At 37.9% G+C, this 19,828-nt stretch overlaps 1 protein-coding gene across 5 annotated transcripts in view; it reads left to right on the top strand.

Moving 5' to 3' along the window:
* The window catches only part of ITGB8 (integrin subunit beta 8), an 83,142-nt gene extending 64,227 nt beyond the window's left edge, over window positions 1-18,915 (top strand). Inside the window, exons 10-15 of one of the 5 annotated variants that reach the window (XR_006577033.1) lie at window positions 1,252-1,657; window positions 5,592-5,817; window positions 8,229-8,332; window positions 10,009-10,172; window positions 17,649-17,805; window positions 18,036-18,175. Coding sequence is in view for 4 of the 5 variants with exons in the window: in XM_045006104.1 (XP_044862039.1) it covers window positions 1,252-1,657; window positions 5,592-5,817; window positions 8,229-8,332; window positions 10,009-10,172; window positions 18,036-18,203 (1,068 nt within the window). In the remaining variant the exon portion in view is untranslated. Of the gene's footprint in view, window positions 1-1,251; window positions 1,658-5,591; window positions 5,818-8,228; window positions 8,333-10,008; window positions 10,173-10,269; window positions 14,819-17,615 lie in introns of those variants that run through there. The other 4 variants (XM_045006104.1, XM_045006106.1, XM_045006107.1 and 1 more) reach the window with 4 other exon arrangements.
* The last annotated feature ends 913 nt before the right edge of the window (window positions 18,916-19,828 follow it).

Raw genomic sequence — 19,828 nt, 5'->3', positions numbered from 1 at the left:
GATAGCATCGAGAGCTCCCATAGCCCTCTCTGCACCACAGGGCAAGAGTTGGATGTGCCCTGGGCTCAGACTTCAGGCTGGTTCTTGTTGTTGTTTTTGTTACATTTGTATAGGATCCAGGGGGTTGGAGGGAGGTCTTTCCCACGCCTAACCACTTGAAAGTAGTGAGAATATATTGTTGAAGATTCCTTAGAGGCTGGTCTTCTCCATCATCCCCTCCAGCTGGCTTTTTGACCGGTGGAAGAAGGTTTGATGAGTCCCTGGTTTCTGTTTGCTTATAGCAGGAATGAGTTAGCAGCCAGAAAGATCTCACTCTGTACAGTCTACGGTCCTTATTTTTTTCCTTGCTCATTTATAAGTCATGAAGGAAAGAACCTACTCATGCACTCATTAAGCTGCCAGCAACACACAGTGTTAAGGGTCCCAGTGATATCATATTTTTCATATTGGAAACTAAGCATATGTAGTCCTCAAGTAGCAGAGGTCATGCATGGTCTAATCCAAGGTATTCATGCAGAAGTCCTAAAAACCAGATCAGGTCTCCAAGGAAACATACATATGGTATTATTCAGATTACATAGTGAACCTTCAAATATTTAATATTTTAACTGTTTTATTTGCTGAGCTAGTGTTGGTGAAATGCCAAAAAGTGTAAGTGGTGTTACAGGCTTAACGGTGCAATAGGCATGTATATGTTGTTCAAACAAATACTTTTATTTATGTCTTACAGTGACACAATGGTTACCAATATGTTAACTCACTGATGTTAGTCTACTCTGAAAGGTTTATACATTTGTATTGGCATAAATTGTAAACTCTTTGTGGCAGGGATATGTCTATTGTGTAGTGCAGAGTCCCGATTAAGATCAAGGTTTCTAGGTGCTGTCATAATGTAAATAATAATAAGAGAAGGAAATTTCTGACATCACTATCAGAAGTTAGAAATAGAACAGCTACCTTTGCAAATGCTGTATTCCTTTGTTTAAATCTGCATTCTGCAGATTATTTACAATGCCTTTTCAACATGAAATGTAGACTGTTGTTGGTCTTGTACTATTGGGTTTCACTATGCTTGTTACTTTTGCCATTACTAAAATATGATGCATTCATCAATTGCTACTGTGTCTTCAGTCTTATTGCTTGGTAAGTATTATAAGTGGTATGATTTCTTGTTTAATTTATAATAGAATGTTGAAACAATTTACAGGAAATAATTACTACATTATAAATGCAGAATTTATTTTTTCTTAGGTGCTTTTTAATGTATCAGTTTCAATGAAAGGATGTGGTACAACTGGAGGAAGAAAATATGTGATAATCAAACCTATTGGTTTCAATGAAACCACCATAATTAATATATATAAAAACTGTGCCTGTCAGTGTGAGGACAGTGCAAGGCACAAAAGAATATGTGTCGATGAAACTTTTATCGATGGTGAAAGCACCCATTGCGAAGACACTAACTGTACTTCCAGTGAAGATACATTTCCTTTTGAGAGATGTAAGTTGCACCCGGACCAGCCCATCTGCAGTGGTCAAGGAGACTGCATAGGTGGAAGATGTCTCTGTCACAAAACCAGGCTGGGCAAAGTGTATGGCAAATACTGTGAAATGGATGACTTTTCTTGCCCATATTACCATGGAAACCTGTGTGCTGGTAAGCTACAGAATTTAAGTGATGTTTTTGCTCAACCGTGTGTTTATATACAGTATGTAGTCTAACAATAATGAATATGGTTGTCAAACACTAAATGTTCCATTAAGTTAATTTATTTATTTTTAAAGCCTGGTAGAGTGTCTGTAGCTCTGGAGACTGAAGTCCTCTGTTAACTACAGGTGTCTCAAAATCTCATACGCTTTTGAGATTGTCTGAACCAAAACACTGGACTTAATCTCTAAATTCAAGAATTTCAACACTAAACTCATACATTTTTTCCAGAGATAGCTTATCCATGATAACAATATTGTTAATTCTATAAAAGAAGAGAAGCAAATTCTACATATGAGTCTGTGTGAACACCACCAAACTTTGGGAAATATCTTTCTGGATCTAGATCTGATTTTGTGTCTCAGGCTCATCTCCGGTTATATTATGACATGGATTCCGAAGAAGATGCAAGTGCATAGCATAGTATAACTACAAGTCACCCCAAATTAATGCCATCAGGCCTTAGGTTGATGTTCAATTTCATATGCTAACAAACAGACTAAAGTAGCTCAGAACAACCAAGCCAAAAACAGGACAATGTGAGCAGTATGAAACCAAATGAGCTCTTGATTTGGTACTTGAGACCTTCATTCCATTCTTGGGGTGAAATTCTGTTTGCAAAGAAGTGTGAAAATGAAAATTTTGCCTGAGGCAGGAGTGTGACATTAATGCCAAAACACCATTACAACAGAAGCAAAGAGGCAGACTGTGCCCAGTACCGTTGTTATCTGTCAGCCAAAATTATTTTCTCTTTCTCAGTGGAAGTAAAATTTAAATTTTTATTTTATTTTTTTATTTTAAAATAACTTAATATGTAAATATCTTTTTTGTAGTCCTCACTGTTCAATGAAATGTGTCCATATATTTAATTTCACTTCACTGTATAGTGCACAACCTGTGCATTGATGGTCAAACTTAGGTCACATTTACAGTAGTGCAAATTTAGAACTCCTCTGACTTCAGTAGAGTTATTCTGGTTTAACGCTACTGTAATTGTTGCAGTACCTGAGTAGGCTGCCCACACTGAGAGCCTTTTCCAGTCCCTTGAGAGTGCAGCTCTTTCAAGTGTCAGGCATTCACTTCTCTTTGGGATGAGATCATGCAATCCAGCCACTCTCCAGCTGAGTTTCTGGGTTACTTCCCTGGTTGCCAGCCGTGTTATTTAGCAGGTTCAGTGAGCTTAGCACCTACAAGATCTTTTTCTCTGGGCACGTATGACAGCCTACATTTGCAATAAAAACAAACAGGAGTCCTTGTGGCACCTTAGAGACTAACAAATTTATTTGGGCATAAACTTTTGGGGGCTAGAATCCACTTCTATCAGATGTATAGAGTGGAAAATACAGTAGCAGGTATAAATACATGAAAAGATGTGAGTTGCCTTGCCAAGTGTGAGGTCAGTCTAACGAGACAATTCATTTGACAGCAGGATTTCAAGGGAGGAAAAATAACTTCTGAAGTGGTAATGAAAGTGGCCCATTTCAGACAGTTGACAGGAAGGTATGAGTAACAGTAGAGGAAAATTAGTATTGGGGAAATTAGGTTTAAGTTTTGTAATGACCCAACCACTGCCAGTCTTTATTCAGGGCTAACCTGATGGTGTCCAGTTTGCAAATTAATTCCAGTTCTGCAGCTTCACGTTGGAGTCTGTTTTTGAAGGGTTTTTTTGTTGAAGAATTGCCACTTTTAGGTCTGTTATTGAGTGACCAGGAAGATTGAAGTTTTCTCCTACTGGTTTTTTAATGTTATGATTCCTGATGTCAGATTTGTGTCCATTTATTCAGTTTCTTCAAACCAAAGTATGTTTTAATTTGCCCAACAGGTACACAGTCCTTAGAGAAGTAGATTTAAAATAACTGACCTACACAAAAGTTCCCTTACCTAAGCTTAACATTTCTATCCAATGCTCAGGTTGGTCTGACTTGTTCCCCATCTCTAAGTTGGGAGAACCAGCCCTTACTGCGTACATACAGCCTTCTTCACTGGAGACCTCACAGCCTGTCAGCTTTTTCCTGACACATCCAGCTGACCCCCTCTCTCCCCTCCAAAAAAACCCCCTCCTTTTCCAGGGGCATCTTTTAAAGCATTCCTAGTCTTTTGATCTTGTAGGGTCTCTTTTGATCCCAGGCATAGTCTTGGGAAGAGTAAAACATCCTAACCTGGATGGAGCCAGCCAGGCAAATTCTCCCACTAGCTGGAGGGCCCATCCGTTATATTAATTCCATGGAAGAAAACCAAGATACCTGAGAGAATGTGTTACCTGTGTCGTTGTTTTACCTTTCCTGTTCAGTTCTGTAACAGCTTCTTTACAGCCTCCTTTGATATAGCTGTGTGCATTCAGTTAGGCAGCAATACAAAACAGAACAAGAAAACAAACTTATAATACATTCATAAAAATACATGTTCCCAGTTCATCACAGTAACTATGAACATAACTTTGCTCAGATGAAGTAGAAATAATAGTGTGTGATCGTTTAAATAATTACAGTATTGTAATGCATATGCACAAGGGGAGGGAGTTAAGGTTTACTTTTCACTTTTCCTGATTTTTGAATGCCTAACTTTGCAACTTTACTGTTTTCTTAACATGTACTTTATATATTGGAATATAATGTATAAGCCTATGGTCTTCTTCCCCCCTCCTCTCTCTCTCTTTCCCCCCCCCCATCCAAAAATGCAAAGTTTAAAACTATCTTTAGTCACATTTGGTGGGAGGTGGGGGAGGAATAGACACTACCAGACGTTAAAAGTGAAACTATACAAGTGTCTACAACATGGAAAACATGTGCCTGAACACATTTTTAGCTGCCTCAGGCTGCCACAGTTTCACATAGAAAACTCTAAAGGAGATAAGGGCTTCTGTATAGCCCTTTACTCCTTTAGCATGCATGCTTAAATTCCCACTGAATGAAGCAGAGCTCATTACATGTTGTTGTTGTTGTTGTTGTTACTGTGGTTCTAAATTAGGTACAGACCTCTTTCATTTAGAACACTAGGAGAGGTTGTTATAGTCCTGTCTTTAAAAACAAAAACGAACTACCATTCGTAGATAATTTTTTTCAAACCTTTAGAGCTTGGCCAAATCAAACTATTTTTCACTAAAGCACTAAAATGAATTTTTCATCCCTAAAGACTTTCTCCTTTCTAGATGTGCACTTTTTAACCCTATCTGCTTGAATGTGAGACCTGTTTAGAAAATTTCAGAATAACATTGTCTGATGAGAACAATGTAACTGCTTTTTTTCAGATTTTCAAAAAAAAAAATAGGTCTATATCATGCTGGGGAAATTTCAGCCTGAAAGGTGAAAATTTCAATAAGATATAAGCAAAACATGTGCTTAGGTTGACTTAGTTTTTCCATTCTAACTCTCTCATTTCTGAGAGATCATAGAAAAAGGCATCTGAGACAAAAACACAGAAAGCCATATTGACCTCAAATGTCAATACAACCTAATCAATAATGGGGTAGATCTTCCCCTTATCCTGAGCCGCATGGACAGCTACAGTTATGTTTCTCCATGTCAGTATATCGACCATCTAAGTAAGCTGTCTGCATGGTTTGGAAACGGAGTACTGTAAATGCCCTTCTTAGTGAGTTATTAAACAGACTGTCTAAATATCTGGCATACCCATGAGTCTTTTTAATAAGGGAAAACTAAGGTGACATTTGAAATAAAAACAACTGCCATATACAGTTACTTATTAATATCTTCTATTCTCAACTTGAATAGGGATTTCACACTTCTAAATTTAACTCTACTCATTTCCAATTCTGAGAAATCTAGAGAATGCTAAGGATTTTGAATATGTTCTAGTCAAGATGCGCACTTACTAAGGCAGATGGGGATTTAACTGAACACTTATATACTCTCTGATGTTGCAGGCAATGGTGAATGTGAAGCTGGTAAATGTAAATGCTTTCGCGGTTGGGAAGGTGACCGCTGTCAGTGTTCACTATTGACAGCAAAACACTGCATGAATTCCAAAGGCCAGATTTGTAGTGGAAGAGGAGCATGTGTCTGTGGAAAATGCGAGTGTACTGATCCAAGGAGTTTTGGCCGTTTTTGTGAATATTGCCCTACTTGTAACAATGTCTGTGACGAAAACAGGTATGTTTCTAATATGTGACTTAATTTCCATTTTTAATGTCGTTGTCCTCTCCCAGAATATTCCCATTCAGATGCTGTATACATTAGAATTTTATTCTCAATGTAGCCTTACTTAAACATGAAGCTTTGAGTCTCGACTTGAGGCTCGGACTGTACAGTTCATCTGCAGCTGAGGTATTCATGCTGACATGCCCAGATCCACATGCAATGCACTGAAACTTACTTCAGGTAAAAAAAAAAAAAAGTATCCCAGTAATTGTAATCAAGATGGTTGTTTTATATATTTCTCCATAAATACAGGATTATCATGGCAACATATATTTCCACTGCATTATTACTAAACTGGAATAATTTAGAGATGGTCTGAAAGTGGTATCTGTTACACACATCACTAACCCTTTATCAGGAAGGTTAAAACATAAAAAATAACGTTGCTGCCAATGAAAACAAGGCTATTCATAAGTAGTTAAGGGAACACTGTTGTTTTGGGAACAGAGTATTAAAGGAGGGTAGTATATTCATTCATTTGGTTCTGAATACAACATCTACAGGGCTGGGAGGAAAGGTGCAGCTTTGAGTTTTAAAGATAAATACTTAGGGTGAGTAGTTCCGCTCCCATGTGCGACGAGGTAGAAAGGCATCAATCCTATTGCCATGCTGACCCTTGTAGAGAGACTAGTCACAACCCTTTCCTTGTGCTCTCTCCCCAAATAAGACAAGGAAGAATGAGCCTGGAGACAAAGGGCTTGTCTACAGTCAAAACATGAAAGCAGCACACTGCACTGCTGCATCTGCACCGCTGTAGCGCTTCAGTGTAGACACAACCTACATTCACGAGAGGGATTCTCCCATCTGTGTAAGTAATCTATCTCCCTCAGAAGCGGTAGCTAGGTTGAAAGAATTCTTCTGTCAACCTAGTGCTGTCTGTGCAGGGACTTAGATTAACTAAACTACGCTACTCTGGGGTGTGGAGTTTTCACACCCCTGAAGGACATACTTAAGCCAATCTAATTTTCTCATGTAGATCAGGCCTCAGCCATGTGTCTCCCTCCCCACTAGCCAGCAGAGCTGGGCTAACAAGGGGGAGTAAATTCTCCACTCTTTCAAAGATTGAAGCAAGGCTCCTGAAGGCTTTTGTCAATCTCTCAGGCACACTGCTTCCAAAAGCTCCTGCAGGAATGTTACATCTTTCTGCAATCTCCATTGTGGGCAATTTAACCCTTCATCTAAAAAAGTAAACAGTAAGAATAGAAAGAATTGATATTTCTCAGTTGAATTCTGAGCTGTTTAGTATACATGCAGTTGGAGGAAAACCCCAGACCATGTCTGAAGAGGTGAATGCTAAGACCTGGCAGAATGATGTGAAGATAGAGCAGCTGGGTTATATCTGAAAGTCAAAGGGAGTTAGTGCCCATGCTTTTGAACAATCTATCTCAACTTAATTAAAAAGTCAATTCATTTTTCTTGTAATACTAATGATGTTTGTCTTCTCTAGTCATTTAAAGTTCAGTTCTACTCTGAAAGTAGTAGTAAAAATGGCACTACCTACTCCGTTTGTATTCAGAGTCTGATCTGTTGACATTTAGTGACAACAGTAAGTTGTTTGCTACTTTACTTCTGTAGGAACGGCAGACCCAGTCCTGTGCAAAGAAGGTGCTCCTGTCTATTCTTCCTAATGTATCATCAAAAGAATTCCATTTGCAAGGCTAAATGTTTCCCTGTAATTATTCCTGTGCATCCCATTGAACAGAGTGAAAATGTGGTGTAAGGATGCATTATTATTATTATTGATGATGCATGAAAAGAAAGAACCCACCTTTATTTTAGTAGCTCATGTTGAGTTTGTGGGTCTGATAGCTAAAGAAACTACGGGGTAGATTCTGTGCTGCAACATCTTAGATGTACAGCATGAAAGGTGTAGTCCAGGGCCAGGGGAGGGTGGCTTTGAGCCAATCTAACTGTTTTACTTCACTACTTTTCACCAAATAGTTTTGAAAAACGACATTGGGCTAAAATAGAGAGACAAGGTGACCTTTTATTGGACCTGCTGGTGAAATAGACGAGCTTTCAAGCTACACAAAGCTCTTCTTCTGGTCACTGTATTAGCTCTATGTAGCTTGAAAGCTTGTCTCTTTCACCAACAGACATTGGCCCAATAAAAGATATCACCTCCCCCACTTTGTCTCTCTAATATCCTGGGACCAACTCAGCTACAACAACACTGCAAGTAACAATGGGTTAAAATATTGCAAGAGAGAGACAATATGTCTCAAAGTTAATAAATAAATGCTTCAGTATTTTTCTAGCAGCAAGAGAACATTATTTGAACACAATAATTATTCTGTTGATTTAATCGTTTAAGGAAAATGCAGTGAAGTTATAGTGGTGGTTCTTTATATGTTCATTTTCAGGAATTGTGTTCAGTGCCATTATTCTAACAATGCATCACAAACTACACCTGACCAGTGCAAAACCTCATGTGCTTATATGGTGCATTATATTGATCCAGCATCAGGTATGTAAAAACCTAGTTTTGCCTAATCACTTTAATAAAAGTGTGAAAACCATCAAAATTCATAGTAGAGGAGCCACACAACACACTAGGCATCACTTAAGAACCACTTAATTCTTTAAAATTGAGTGTAAGTTATGTATAGGACTTCGTATAGGCCCTCTGCATTGGGGTGAATTTTTCCCCTTAGTTAACAGTTAATACTTAATTGTAAAAAAGTCTCCACTCTTCCCTTCCCTTCTGCCTTCCTCAGCCCTGCAAAATGTGCTACATCTTGACGTGTTATTTTGTAACAAAATCAAATCTGATATCGTCCTGCTTAAATATTCGTATGAATGACGTATTTAAAAATTGGCGCTGATGCACAGATATTTCTGTAATAACATTACTTGCTCTAGTTAGCATTTATATTCTCCTTCAAGAGTGGATTGTGATTGTTTGAAGAAAGTTTGTTTTGCTTCAGGGAAAATGAAAGATAAATAATAACAGGAAATGTGATTGGCAAGCTTTGCTAGATCAGATTTCCAAGATCCTTGAGAAGTTGCATCCAATAGTGAATCCTGCCTCAGTAATGTTTAAAGAAAGATTTACAGAAATTTATTATAGTAGCCATATGTTTTACTACTTCTCATATGTTTATATTATTTCACATTACAAGAGCTGAACAAATGAAGTAGAACACATAGCTCAATGAAACATTTTAATGTGTCTTAAGTATACACAGCTGTAAGGTAATGAGCGTGTGTAAAAGTCTTTCTCTATTAATAAACACATCCAAAGCCCATTCAAGTGACAGGGCCCAAATGGCAAAGAAAATTACATATATGTAATCACTTTTTGTCAGTTAATAGCTTTACGTAGACCTTTTGTTTTAAAGAGGCATATAAAAGTAACAGTGATTCTATTTGGGATTTATGAGAAGGATCTGTAAATTTGTAAAACCATTAGAGGCCAAGACTATTGAGAGAAGTAGCTCGGTGCAGTGCATAGGGCATGGGACTGGGAGTCAGGAGACCTGGGTTCTATTCCTGACTTTGCTACTGACCAGCAGGGAAAGTGACAAGCCTGACTTTTACCTTCCACCCTCTGTCTGTCTTGTCTGGGGCAGAGACTGTCTGTTACTGTGTTTTATGCAAAAAGAACAGGAGTACTTGTGGCACCTTAGAGACTAACAAATTTATTTGAGCATAAGCTTTCGTGGGCTACAGCTCACTTCTACAGATGCATCCAAAGAAGTGGGCTGTAGCCCACCGAAAGCTTATGCTCAAATAAATTTGTTAGTCTCTAAGGTGCCACAAGTACTCCTGTTCTTTTTGCGGATACAGACTAACACGGCTGCTACTCTGAAACCTGTGTTTTATGGTGCCTAACACAATAGAGTCCTGACCTCTAGGTGCTACTGTAACATTAAAGAATAAAAAAATCGTGACCCTATATCGGGATCTTTCTAATTGGAATTTTTTTCTTGATAAAGCTATTTTAAAAATAGTTTGCATATGGCAATATGAATCATTATGCCTTCTTCATTAAATACTTTCACATGTACAATCGTTTGGGGTTATTTTAGGAATTTGATTTCGTGAAGCTAAATTAATGTGCAGTGTTAAATTCAAACTTGGCTTAATGGGTGCCCCTTATCAATATTTTAGCTTTACATTCTTGTTTTCCTTTTATTGCAGAATGTTTTTCTGACCCAAACTACTTTAGAATCTTTTTCATAATCTTTATTGTTACATTTCTGATTGGATTGCTTACTGTACTTATCATCAGGCAGATAATTCTACAGTGGAATAGCAATAAAGTTAAATCTTCCTCAGATTACAGAGCATCTGCAACAAAGAAGGTAATTGATTTCAGAGAAAATCATATTCAGTACTTTTTTTTTTTGCTTGCGTATAAGTGTTAGCTATTTGTTGCTAATCTGTATCTTCTCCTTCAAGGATAAGATGTTTTTGCCTACTGTTTGTACGAGAACAGTAACATACAGACGTGACAAACCAGAAGATATAAATATCGACATCAGCAAGTTACGATTAAATGAAACTTTCAAGTGCGAGTTCTGAAGACCATTTTCTGAAAATCTCTATTTCCATCATTTTTTAAAAAGCTATCTTATTTTTACTGTGTAAGAGTCTTGACTGATGCTATTTGTTTTTGTGGCGTGCATTTGTTGAATACTGTAACAAACCAACATGTGAGCATAGTCACATAATGTGACTACGTTTGAAGTTATGGCTGCTGTATTTTATGAAAGAGAAATGTGCATTACTACTGTTCAAGACCATTAGTGTTGGTGTAGCACTTTAATGTAAAATAATTTATTTAGTTATGGCATAGAATGTAGATATGAACATGGGGGGACAAAGCACTGATCTCACTTTACATGTAGCTAGTATTGATGTGCGCTGTGGGAATGGGCAAAACTGTGATTAAAATATTAACATTCCTATACATTATGGTAATAGATGGAGCTATTGGAGTACTTGTACATGTAGAAACGATACTTCTTAAAACTTTTATGGTTTTCCTTTCAAAGTTCCACTGATCTTGTCTGCTTTGACATCAGTTTATCTTCTTATAGTTACTTATAAAAAATAACTGGATTAATGAGTGCTTAGTTACTACTGGTATTTTTAAAAATCTACAGATTATAATGTCACTTAAACAGGATTTATTCTTCTTATGTGATAAAGTGTATACATTTTAGTATTCCCTTTGTTCCAAAATAGAGACTTTTATATATATTTTAAGATATGTGAGAACTGGGTCAATATAAAAAGGGGAAGGGGGGGGGGAAAGAGTTATTCTAGTGTGGTTTTGTTTTTTTGTTTTAGCTGACTGGAATACGCTACATAATAATTAAACACACTGGCTAAATTCAGCTCTGGGGTTGGCAAGAGGAACTGCATTGAAGTCAGTTGAGTTATACCAGGGCTGTATTTGGTCTGCTAGCTACATTTCAGTGTTTTGCCAAATAAGGATTCTCTTCTTGTTAAATATCTGATATGCCTGATTTTTCAACATCTGCTACTTTTTAGCTGAGAGAATCAGTTTGCATGAATCCTTTATTTAACCACCTAAATTGTTGTTGCGGTGCAGTGAGATATGTATCCAGTAGGATGTGAAGGTGTCAAAAGAAAAAGAATACAGAAAAGAGGAGAGAAATTTTCCCATGAGAACTAGTTGAATTGACCAATGTAGATTCAAATTCTGCCTTCAGAAGTCATCAAGATCCTTCCTAGATTCAATGGGACCAATATGGATGCATCTGAGGGCAGAATTTGTACCACAGAATAAACTATGCAAAGCTACTCTACTTCTCCATAAAACAAACTCTGCAACAGTGGAGGCTGTTGTCTTGTTGCTATATGCCATATAAAGTGCACAGCTAGTAGTCAGACTGGCTTGTTTTACATTGTCATAAAGTTAGGAAGTCCTGGTAACCTCTTTGAAATATGCACTAAAAATAGTTGACAAAAAATTATCTGAGATGACATATGTTATCAATGCTAAATACTGATACTCAATACTAATCTGTGCCTATTGCAGAGAGTATTTGCTTCACTGAAACAAAGGGGGAAATGTCTTTATTTTAAAAAAAGTGGAATAGACACATGGTTGAGATACTTATAAGAAATGAGAAAAATGAATTCTCCCAATTCTGCATTCCTTCTGTACAAGTCCCACTGAAATCTGGGAACGATGTGCATGTGAAAGGAATGCAGGATTTGGAATTGATAATCAGCTTTATGGGTTGTTTCACAGACAGCATTCCCTAATACACTGATCAAATGGAGGTTTGAAAAAAAAATCCTACAAAGACAATGGCTCAAAATTTCCATTGTCATTGTTCTAACAGCTCTAGATATCAGTGGTAGTCACTACATACTTCCCCTAATAAGCCACCTTTTAAACTCCTCTATTAAGTATTTCTATGTCACTCATCACAGTGGTATCTGAACTTCATTTCAGACAGCTTAAAAAGTCTTGCTTGAAATTGGAATACATTACACTGATTTTATTTGTGTTCGTGATAGCCTTCATTTTTATTTGTTAATTATAGATTATTGAAAAGTAAACTACAGTGAATCATTTCAACTTTATACTATATTTAACTTGAATTATTTTTCTTTATACTGCACAGTGTGGGACTCAGTCCTCCTCCCGTGGAAGTTAACGGGATGATTACCATTGACTTTACTGGGAACAGAATAAAGGCTCATGTGAAATAAACATACTTAATATTGCTCTGGTCACAACTTGCTAAAGAGAGGAGGAAACAGGGTACTGTCTGGATATCAGTAACTGTTTATTTAATTGAAAGATTTCATGTGCTTCACAAAAGATATGAACCTATTCTTTAAATAATGGAATATGATTTTTAACCTAATTCTCTTGGAATGAAATATAATAGCCCTTAAGACAACATATAGCTAAGTGATATAATTGGTAAAAATAACTTATAACTGTTTAAAATAACTTCTCTTCATTGTTCACAAGTCTCAAATTATGGAACAGAAATGGAGTTGGGGACTTCATATACAGGAGAGAAAGGGGTCTTTATGGTAACATCTCCCCCCTACCTCCAAAATACCTCCTATCGCTGTTTCTCTCCTTCGGTTGCACTTTGTTGGAACTCCAGCTCTACTCCAACGGGGGCATGGCCAGCATGTTGCCATCAGAACAGCTGCTCAATGCATTATGTTCCACTATCAGTGAACTTTGCAACATAAATGTCTTTGTAAGCTGCTGCTGTCCTGAGTAGTTGTAACTCCCCCTTCCACTGTGTTAATGTACCATGGAGGAAGTTACGAGTGGGCTATTGACAAAGAATTAGCTGCTAGCAATGCAGAAGGCCAAGAGCTAATCTTTAGAAGGCCTGTGGGGAGGTCAGACAGAACAAGATCCTCAAGACGGTGCCTGATTCTAATGGATGGCTGCCATGCATGAGAAACTGTAGCCTTGCCTGCTAGCTTTCCCCTCAGCCATTGGCCCTGCTTTTCAGAAGGGATGGTGCAGAGGAGGAATGACCCAACAAAAGCCTCACAGTGGTGGAGATCTGTGCTCCCATTTGCACATAACCTTAAATGAGAAAGCACTTAGCCCATAATTCACAAGAAATTTGATCAGCACTTAGGGTACTGTGGCTGTGCTTTGTGTAGCAGTTAGTGTGTGAGCTATTGTAAACAAGTTCGTTCTACATAGTTCATATCACAATTTCTTCTCTCTCTATTGTGCCTCTAAGGTGTTCCCTCCAAACAAAAAATATAACATTTGGCCTCAACCAAAGTCACTACAGGCTTATGGGAGAAAGTTAAGCCCACTGAAAAATGAATCATATTTCAAATAATTTGACAGTAGGCCAGCTCCAAAATATGAAACACTTCATTTAAGAAATACATACAGGTACTATATTTGTATGGTTAACTGGTCATTTGGGGATCTTTTTATTTTATTTGTTTTACTTTATGCCCCATAAGCACAATATTTACAATTAACAAAAAATTGTTGGTCCTTGTTTAAACATCTCTATGAATGGTTTAATTATTCTAGTTCTTAAACTAGATACTTGAGCATAGAGAGAGCTGAATCCTATTAATCTCTAACTACTCGTTCATGTGTATTTTAGAAAGGAGAGATGCTTATGCATTAAAAATGTGCACATTACTTCTGAATTTTAAAAAAAGCAGTCATAGAATTACAGTGACTCAGTGTCAATTACTTCCAAGCTCTATGAATACATTTATTACAGTGTCACAAATGAGTATGGGGAAATGGTTTGTTCATTCAGAAAATGTGCACATGATGTATGGGGAATTTTCATTGTGCCAGATTGAAATATTCACAAGGGGTGTTTAATGGAGACCTTAAAAAGAACCCGCATTTGTCTAGCCATACTTTACATGTTACCAGTTATTTGAATTGTATTAATTTTTTTAGGTGTCATGGCTCAAAAATCTCCTATGCAAAGTATGGTTTTGTATTAGAAGAAATAATTTGCTGTACGTGGTAAAATATTATGATACCCTTGCTTTCTCAAGTCACACTGGGGAATTAGTTCTTTTTTCCCATATGTGTGTGATTGTGACTGTGTTGTTAACTACAGCAGTGAACCTGTGAAACTTACTTTCAGGCAACACCTACTCTTCCAACTAGCCATGTTGGGTTTTATGATGCCCTTTAAGGCACAGCTCAGGGTTGAGGGATGTGCAGAAATGTACTGCCTTAGCAGGGGCTTGATGAGGCACAGTGTCTAAAGCAGGCAGAATTCATCCAAGAGCTTTGGGGAGCGAGGTTTGAGTACAGTCCTTGAAGAGAGTACAGTATCCATCCTCTGTGCCCAACCTGTTCTACTAGCCAGTGCAGGAAACCATGTCCCTTCCCAGATACTTTGAAGAGGTTAGACTGGCAGAGGCATTCACAAGGTATTCCTTGTGCATAGTAGAGTGTAAGGGCCATTTTGTGTCCAGCCCCTGCATAGATGAGAAGGCTGCATTCTCTGTACCTAACCCTGTTCCCTGATGTAAACACAAAGGACAATGTTGGCGACTAAGATGGATGACTTGAGGTAGGGTTGTAGGACTGGACCTATGATCCTCAACTGAATCCCATTGAAGTCAGTGGGAATTTTTTCATTGACGTCGGTGGGCTTTGGAGCAGGCCCTAAGTAAGCAGCACAATTCACAGTTAGAAAAATGCACGTCTGAAAGATACATCCGCTTTGATTTTTAGTTGGAAGTGCCAAGGTGTGAGCAAGAAATTTTATTGATTCACTGCACTATATTTATCAGTCAATCAATGCTGAATGATACAAACTGTCCAATAAAATTAGAAATGAAATGTATCCATAGCGTTTATGCCATGCATTTGAAATATAAAAATAAGATTTACATAGTAAACAATAATGAAGCAGTAGTTAGGAAGAATGTTACTGTTTTTAGCTATTACTCTATACCCAGAACTCTGATGGAAGTCAAGGGAAATTTGAGTGTCCTGTACATTGATGTCAGCAATAAGTTAAAATTACCTAGCAAAAATAATTTGTATATAATGGGACAAATCAGTGCAGTTGCACAGAGTGCAAGCTAGCTTAGAATTAGAGCCCAGTATATTTTCATGTTGTTCAAGATGATTCTTTCTGAAAATAAATGTCCAGGAAGTTCTTTTGCTTTAGAAATTCCTCTTCAGCTACCATTTCCTCTTTCCTTTATTTTTCTGTTGCACACTCTTGAAACAAGGTACGTAGCTAGGAAAAAATGAGTAAAATGTCTGGCATGTGTTGATGTGAATTGAAATCCTGTCCCCTTTCAAGCCAATGGGAGTTTTCATTGGGGCCACAGCTTCACCCCAGCTACCTTCCTTTCTTTCCTGTTTGCAAACACATTAGTTTTAGACACAGTCACTGTGCTGAGATCTATTTCACACTTACTACTACTGTTTTCAAAAAATAAAACTACTTTAAAGTGTCTCATTTAGCAAAGTAGTGATAAAATTACTAATACAATATGGGGGTTATCTTCATGTTTAATGTGCTGTCTTTCGTTAAAAAAAAGATGTGGATATATAATGATTCTTTAGATTTAAAAAGTTTGATACATAGAACATTTTAGGAAGGGAAGCAGGTTTTTAATAGATTTGTAACTCTTATTGTTCATTTCCAGCTTGAAAGGACATTTTTTTAAACAAATCACTACTTAAATGTGTCTGAAAATGTTCTGACTATTTTGTTTAAAATAATATACTTTGTAGCTGGTTATTCATTTCAGTTGACTACTAACTTCTATTTTGATTATATTTATTAATGAATTGACATTGTAGTGTACTGTGAGATGTTTATTTTTCTATCAGAGCTGTAACAGCTATGACATAGCATTAAGTTAATGCAACATTATTGTACTTGCTCTCTAAAAAAATAAAAAAGTAGTATTTCATCCCTGTGGAGTGTCATGTTTTGTAATACACTCGTATTTTATCACTGGTGCTTTAAGAAAAATGTTTGTTATCCTCACTATAACACTTCCTCTAGGAATATAAAGGTAGTTCATTAGTCTGTAGGACTGTGTTAAGGAAAGAGAAGTTTGCTTAAAACTTGTCTATGATGAAATAGGACTGCATAAGGAGTGCTGGACCAAAATCTCAAGAAGCATGATTATTGGGTTTAGGTAAACATATGAAAGCATATGATGGTCCAGAACTCTGTCTGACAGTGTAGCTAGGAATTTATCAGCAAACATATGGGTAGCATTGAGTATGTTGGACTAGTATCTGACTCCCCTTTGGACATGTCTATGCTGCATCTGGAAGTGGGCCTTCCGGACTTGTGCTAGTAGCGTTCCTGCTAGTGATCTAAAAATAGCTTCGTAGACAGTGCTTTGAGGTTACAGAGCCTGAGCTCCAGCCTGAGCTGCAAAGTCTACACGTGTATTTTTAGAGCACTAGCTTGAGACCCACTGGCACAAGTCTGTGGACCTGGGCTGGGAAGCTCACTAGCACATGCTGAGACACTACTCAGTAAACTGTCTCTGAACCTCAGAGAAGTGTAACATAGCATAGCAACGGGCATGAAGGCATGATTTGAATATTAATACGTGGCTATGAATATTCCTCCTCCCTGTCTCTACACATTGTTCCTACTCTGGGTAAGAATTGGCTTGTTGAGGTTGGCTTGGAATAGAGTTGTACTTTTGAGCATACATCTGTACCCTCATAGGACACAGTTATGCTGCTTTTCTAACACTGGCCAAAATGGTGTCTGTAAATTGTGAAAGGGACATGCACTTTGTTCTTGTGTTGATTCTGGTCATAGTAGTTTCCCTACAAAATTCTAGGACAAACCGTTGATGTGAAAAGGACTTCTATGCTTTAAGAACATACCTGATCACCTACAGAGACCGACAGGGGGCCAAGAAAGTCTAAATGAGCAGAGCTGTTTTCAAAACTTGTCCATGATGTGACACCACCAAAATTAACCTTTTTAGCTCTGTTTTGTTTCACATAATCACTTCCTACCCTTTAGTCATTCTTTCATCATGACCATAAATTGCTAATTCTGGCAAGTACTGTTTTTGCTTAATTGAAAATAGCACAACAGTGCCGGGACAAGAATTAGCATTCAAGTAAGGGCTGCTGTGTTCATGACAATCTGTATGTCACTTACATGAGCCCTTGGACTCAGCAACGCAAGAGAGAAACCTTGGAAATGATATAGGGCAACATAAGAGAATGTTCTAAATGTTAAGAAAAGGAAAAATGTATCATTTTACCTCTTTTTTTTTTCTTTCAAAAGTTAGAACGATGACCACAATTTTCATAATTTCAGTGGAAGAGGACGAAGTTGAGGAACTGTTAGAGGCAAAGTATGAGCTATAGCAAATAAACGTATGCACCTACAAAGCCCTGTCCCCATTAACAACAGTGGTCCTGATACCAAGCTATGTGGTGCACCTCCCAGTCTTCACCCCTGTTGTGGAATGATGGTAAATGAGCTTTATGAAGCCTTTCTTTTTTTCCACATAGGATGTGAAATGCAGCTATTAAACCGGACTGTTACGCAGTTATTTGTCCACATAGTGATAGTTTTTGGCACCATTCTAGCATATAATGTCTTATAATTATTCACGTCATTCACCTCATTGCATAGTCAGTGACCCTAATAGGGATTAAGGTGGTTTGGCCCCAGTCTAATGCTACTCATATTGTTTTGCAGATCCCCTTGACAAGAAAAAAGCTTGTAGTTCAAGCTCTCAGAAGAGGAGGGAAACCTACCTTACAGCCTCTAGAGCCTAGGGATGAAAGAGGCCCTGACATCAACTACTTCTTTGACAACAGTGATGCAGGTGTACTCCCCTATTGTGTAATTTCAGTCTCTTCATGATTCCCATTGTGCTAAGGGCAAGATTTGTCCCAACATTACCTAAAGAAGTGTAAGAGTCGTCTGTGTCCGCGTGAGTGAGAGAGAGAGCTGACCACAAAGATCTGTGTTTAAAAAGCACAATGATGGTTTGAGTAAAGATCTGGAGTACGTGGTGGCACTATAGCAACCGGAAAGGGATCAATGGGAGTGGGGAGAGAGGAGAAGAAGCTGTTATCGAGCTGAGCACTACTAGCAGAAGAGTGGATTTTGAAGGGTGTTGGGGAGTTTTATTTTGTTGATCTACAATAAAGAAAAGAACCTTGGAAATATGCGCTTGCAACGCTGGGTTTATAACAAAACATTTAAAATGTACGAAATAAATAAAACTTTAATTGTATAGAAAACTTGCCTGGCCTGAAACTGTTTGAGAGGGCGAATAGCTTGTGGTACTGAAGCTGCTACTTCCCATTGGTGCTGTTGGGAGAGAGCGCGTGTGTGCGCACGTCCAAAGAACTGACCCCTAAATGTTTAGCTAACCCAGTAAATAAGATCTGTTCCCCATCATGGGGAGTAGTGGGTGCACAGCACTCACCGACCTCTAATACCTGGACCCAGGGCCTACCAAGGCTGCATGGCGAGAGTGTGTCATGCTCCGCTTCAGCTCCTGTGCTTTCCACTCAGCCCAGATCATCATCTGGCCTTTCATCATTTTCTTGACTTCAGACCAAACAATGCCCCGAAGTATGAATGTTATTGTTCTGTAATGACATTATTGAATGTAAATAGAGATGCAATAAAACTATTACCAGCAAAACAAATCATTCAGGTATCAGTTACTGAAGGGACGCTCTCCAATATATTTTTAAATTCAGTCAAATTTTAATTACCCAACAGAAACCAACACATTTGGCCAGATTCATTACTGCTGTAAAAGAGTGTGCAGCTCCATTGAAATCAACAGAACTGCGCTCGAAACAGGTCTGAATTTGGCTAATAGAGAACGTGATATCCATCACTGAGGGCTCCTCACTGTAGATATCTCACCCATTGACACAAAGGGCCTTCTCAGCAATGTTGGTAATTATTTTTTCATTTTTTATTTTTTTCGTGAGAAGGAAGTCTATTGTGCCAGGCACAGTGACTCTCAAATAGGTCAACTTGACCTGCTCTGCAGCCACAGCCTTCTGGGTCTCTTGAAGCATGGAAAAGACACACTTGTTTCTTTTGGGATTATCCAGCCTAAAATAAACAGGGGTTCTCAAGCTAAGTTGTAGTCTGTGGGTCCCATTGTTTCATGGTGTCTGCAATGGATATGCCACACAATGTGCACAGTACCCATCAAATACCATAGTTGTGAGTGAGCATAAACATGTTTGTGTAACTATGAAATGTCTCTGTGTATCTGTGCACATGGGAATACATGGAGTTTACTCACTCACAGGAAAAAATCATTTTGCATGTGAAATGGGTACATGCATATTTTCCATGGCTCAGTTATTGGACAGGACTTTGAAAGTGTGACCTTGTATATGACAAACAATTAGGAGGTCAATGTTTTCTTGTTCTTCAAGAATAGGTATGAAGGAGAATGCTTATGCAGACTGTTCTGGAAACCAGCAGAAACTTGAATTTCCTATTAAGAAAAT

This window comes from Mauremys mutica, chromosome 2 (genome assembly GCF_020497125.1).
Source record: "Mauremys mutica isolate MM-2020 ecotype Southern chromosome 2, ASM2049712v1, whole genome shotgun sequence".
Lineage (NCBI taxonomy): Eukaryota > Metazoa > Chordata > Testudines > Geoemydidae > Mauremys > Mauremys mutica.
The sequence above is the reverse complement of the archived record's forward strand: the minus strand, read 5'-3'. Positions and strand labels throughout refer to the sequence as shown.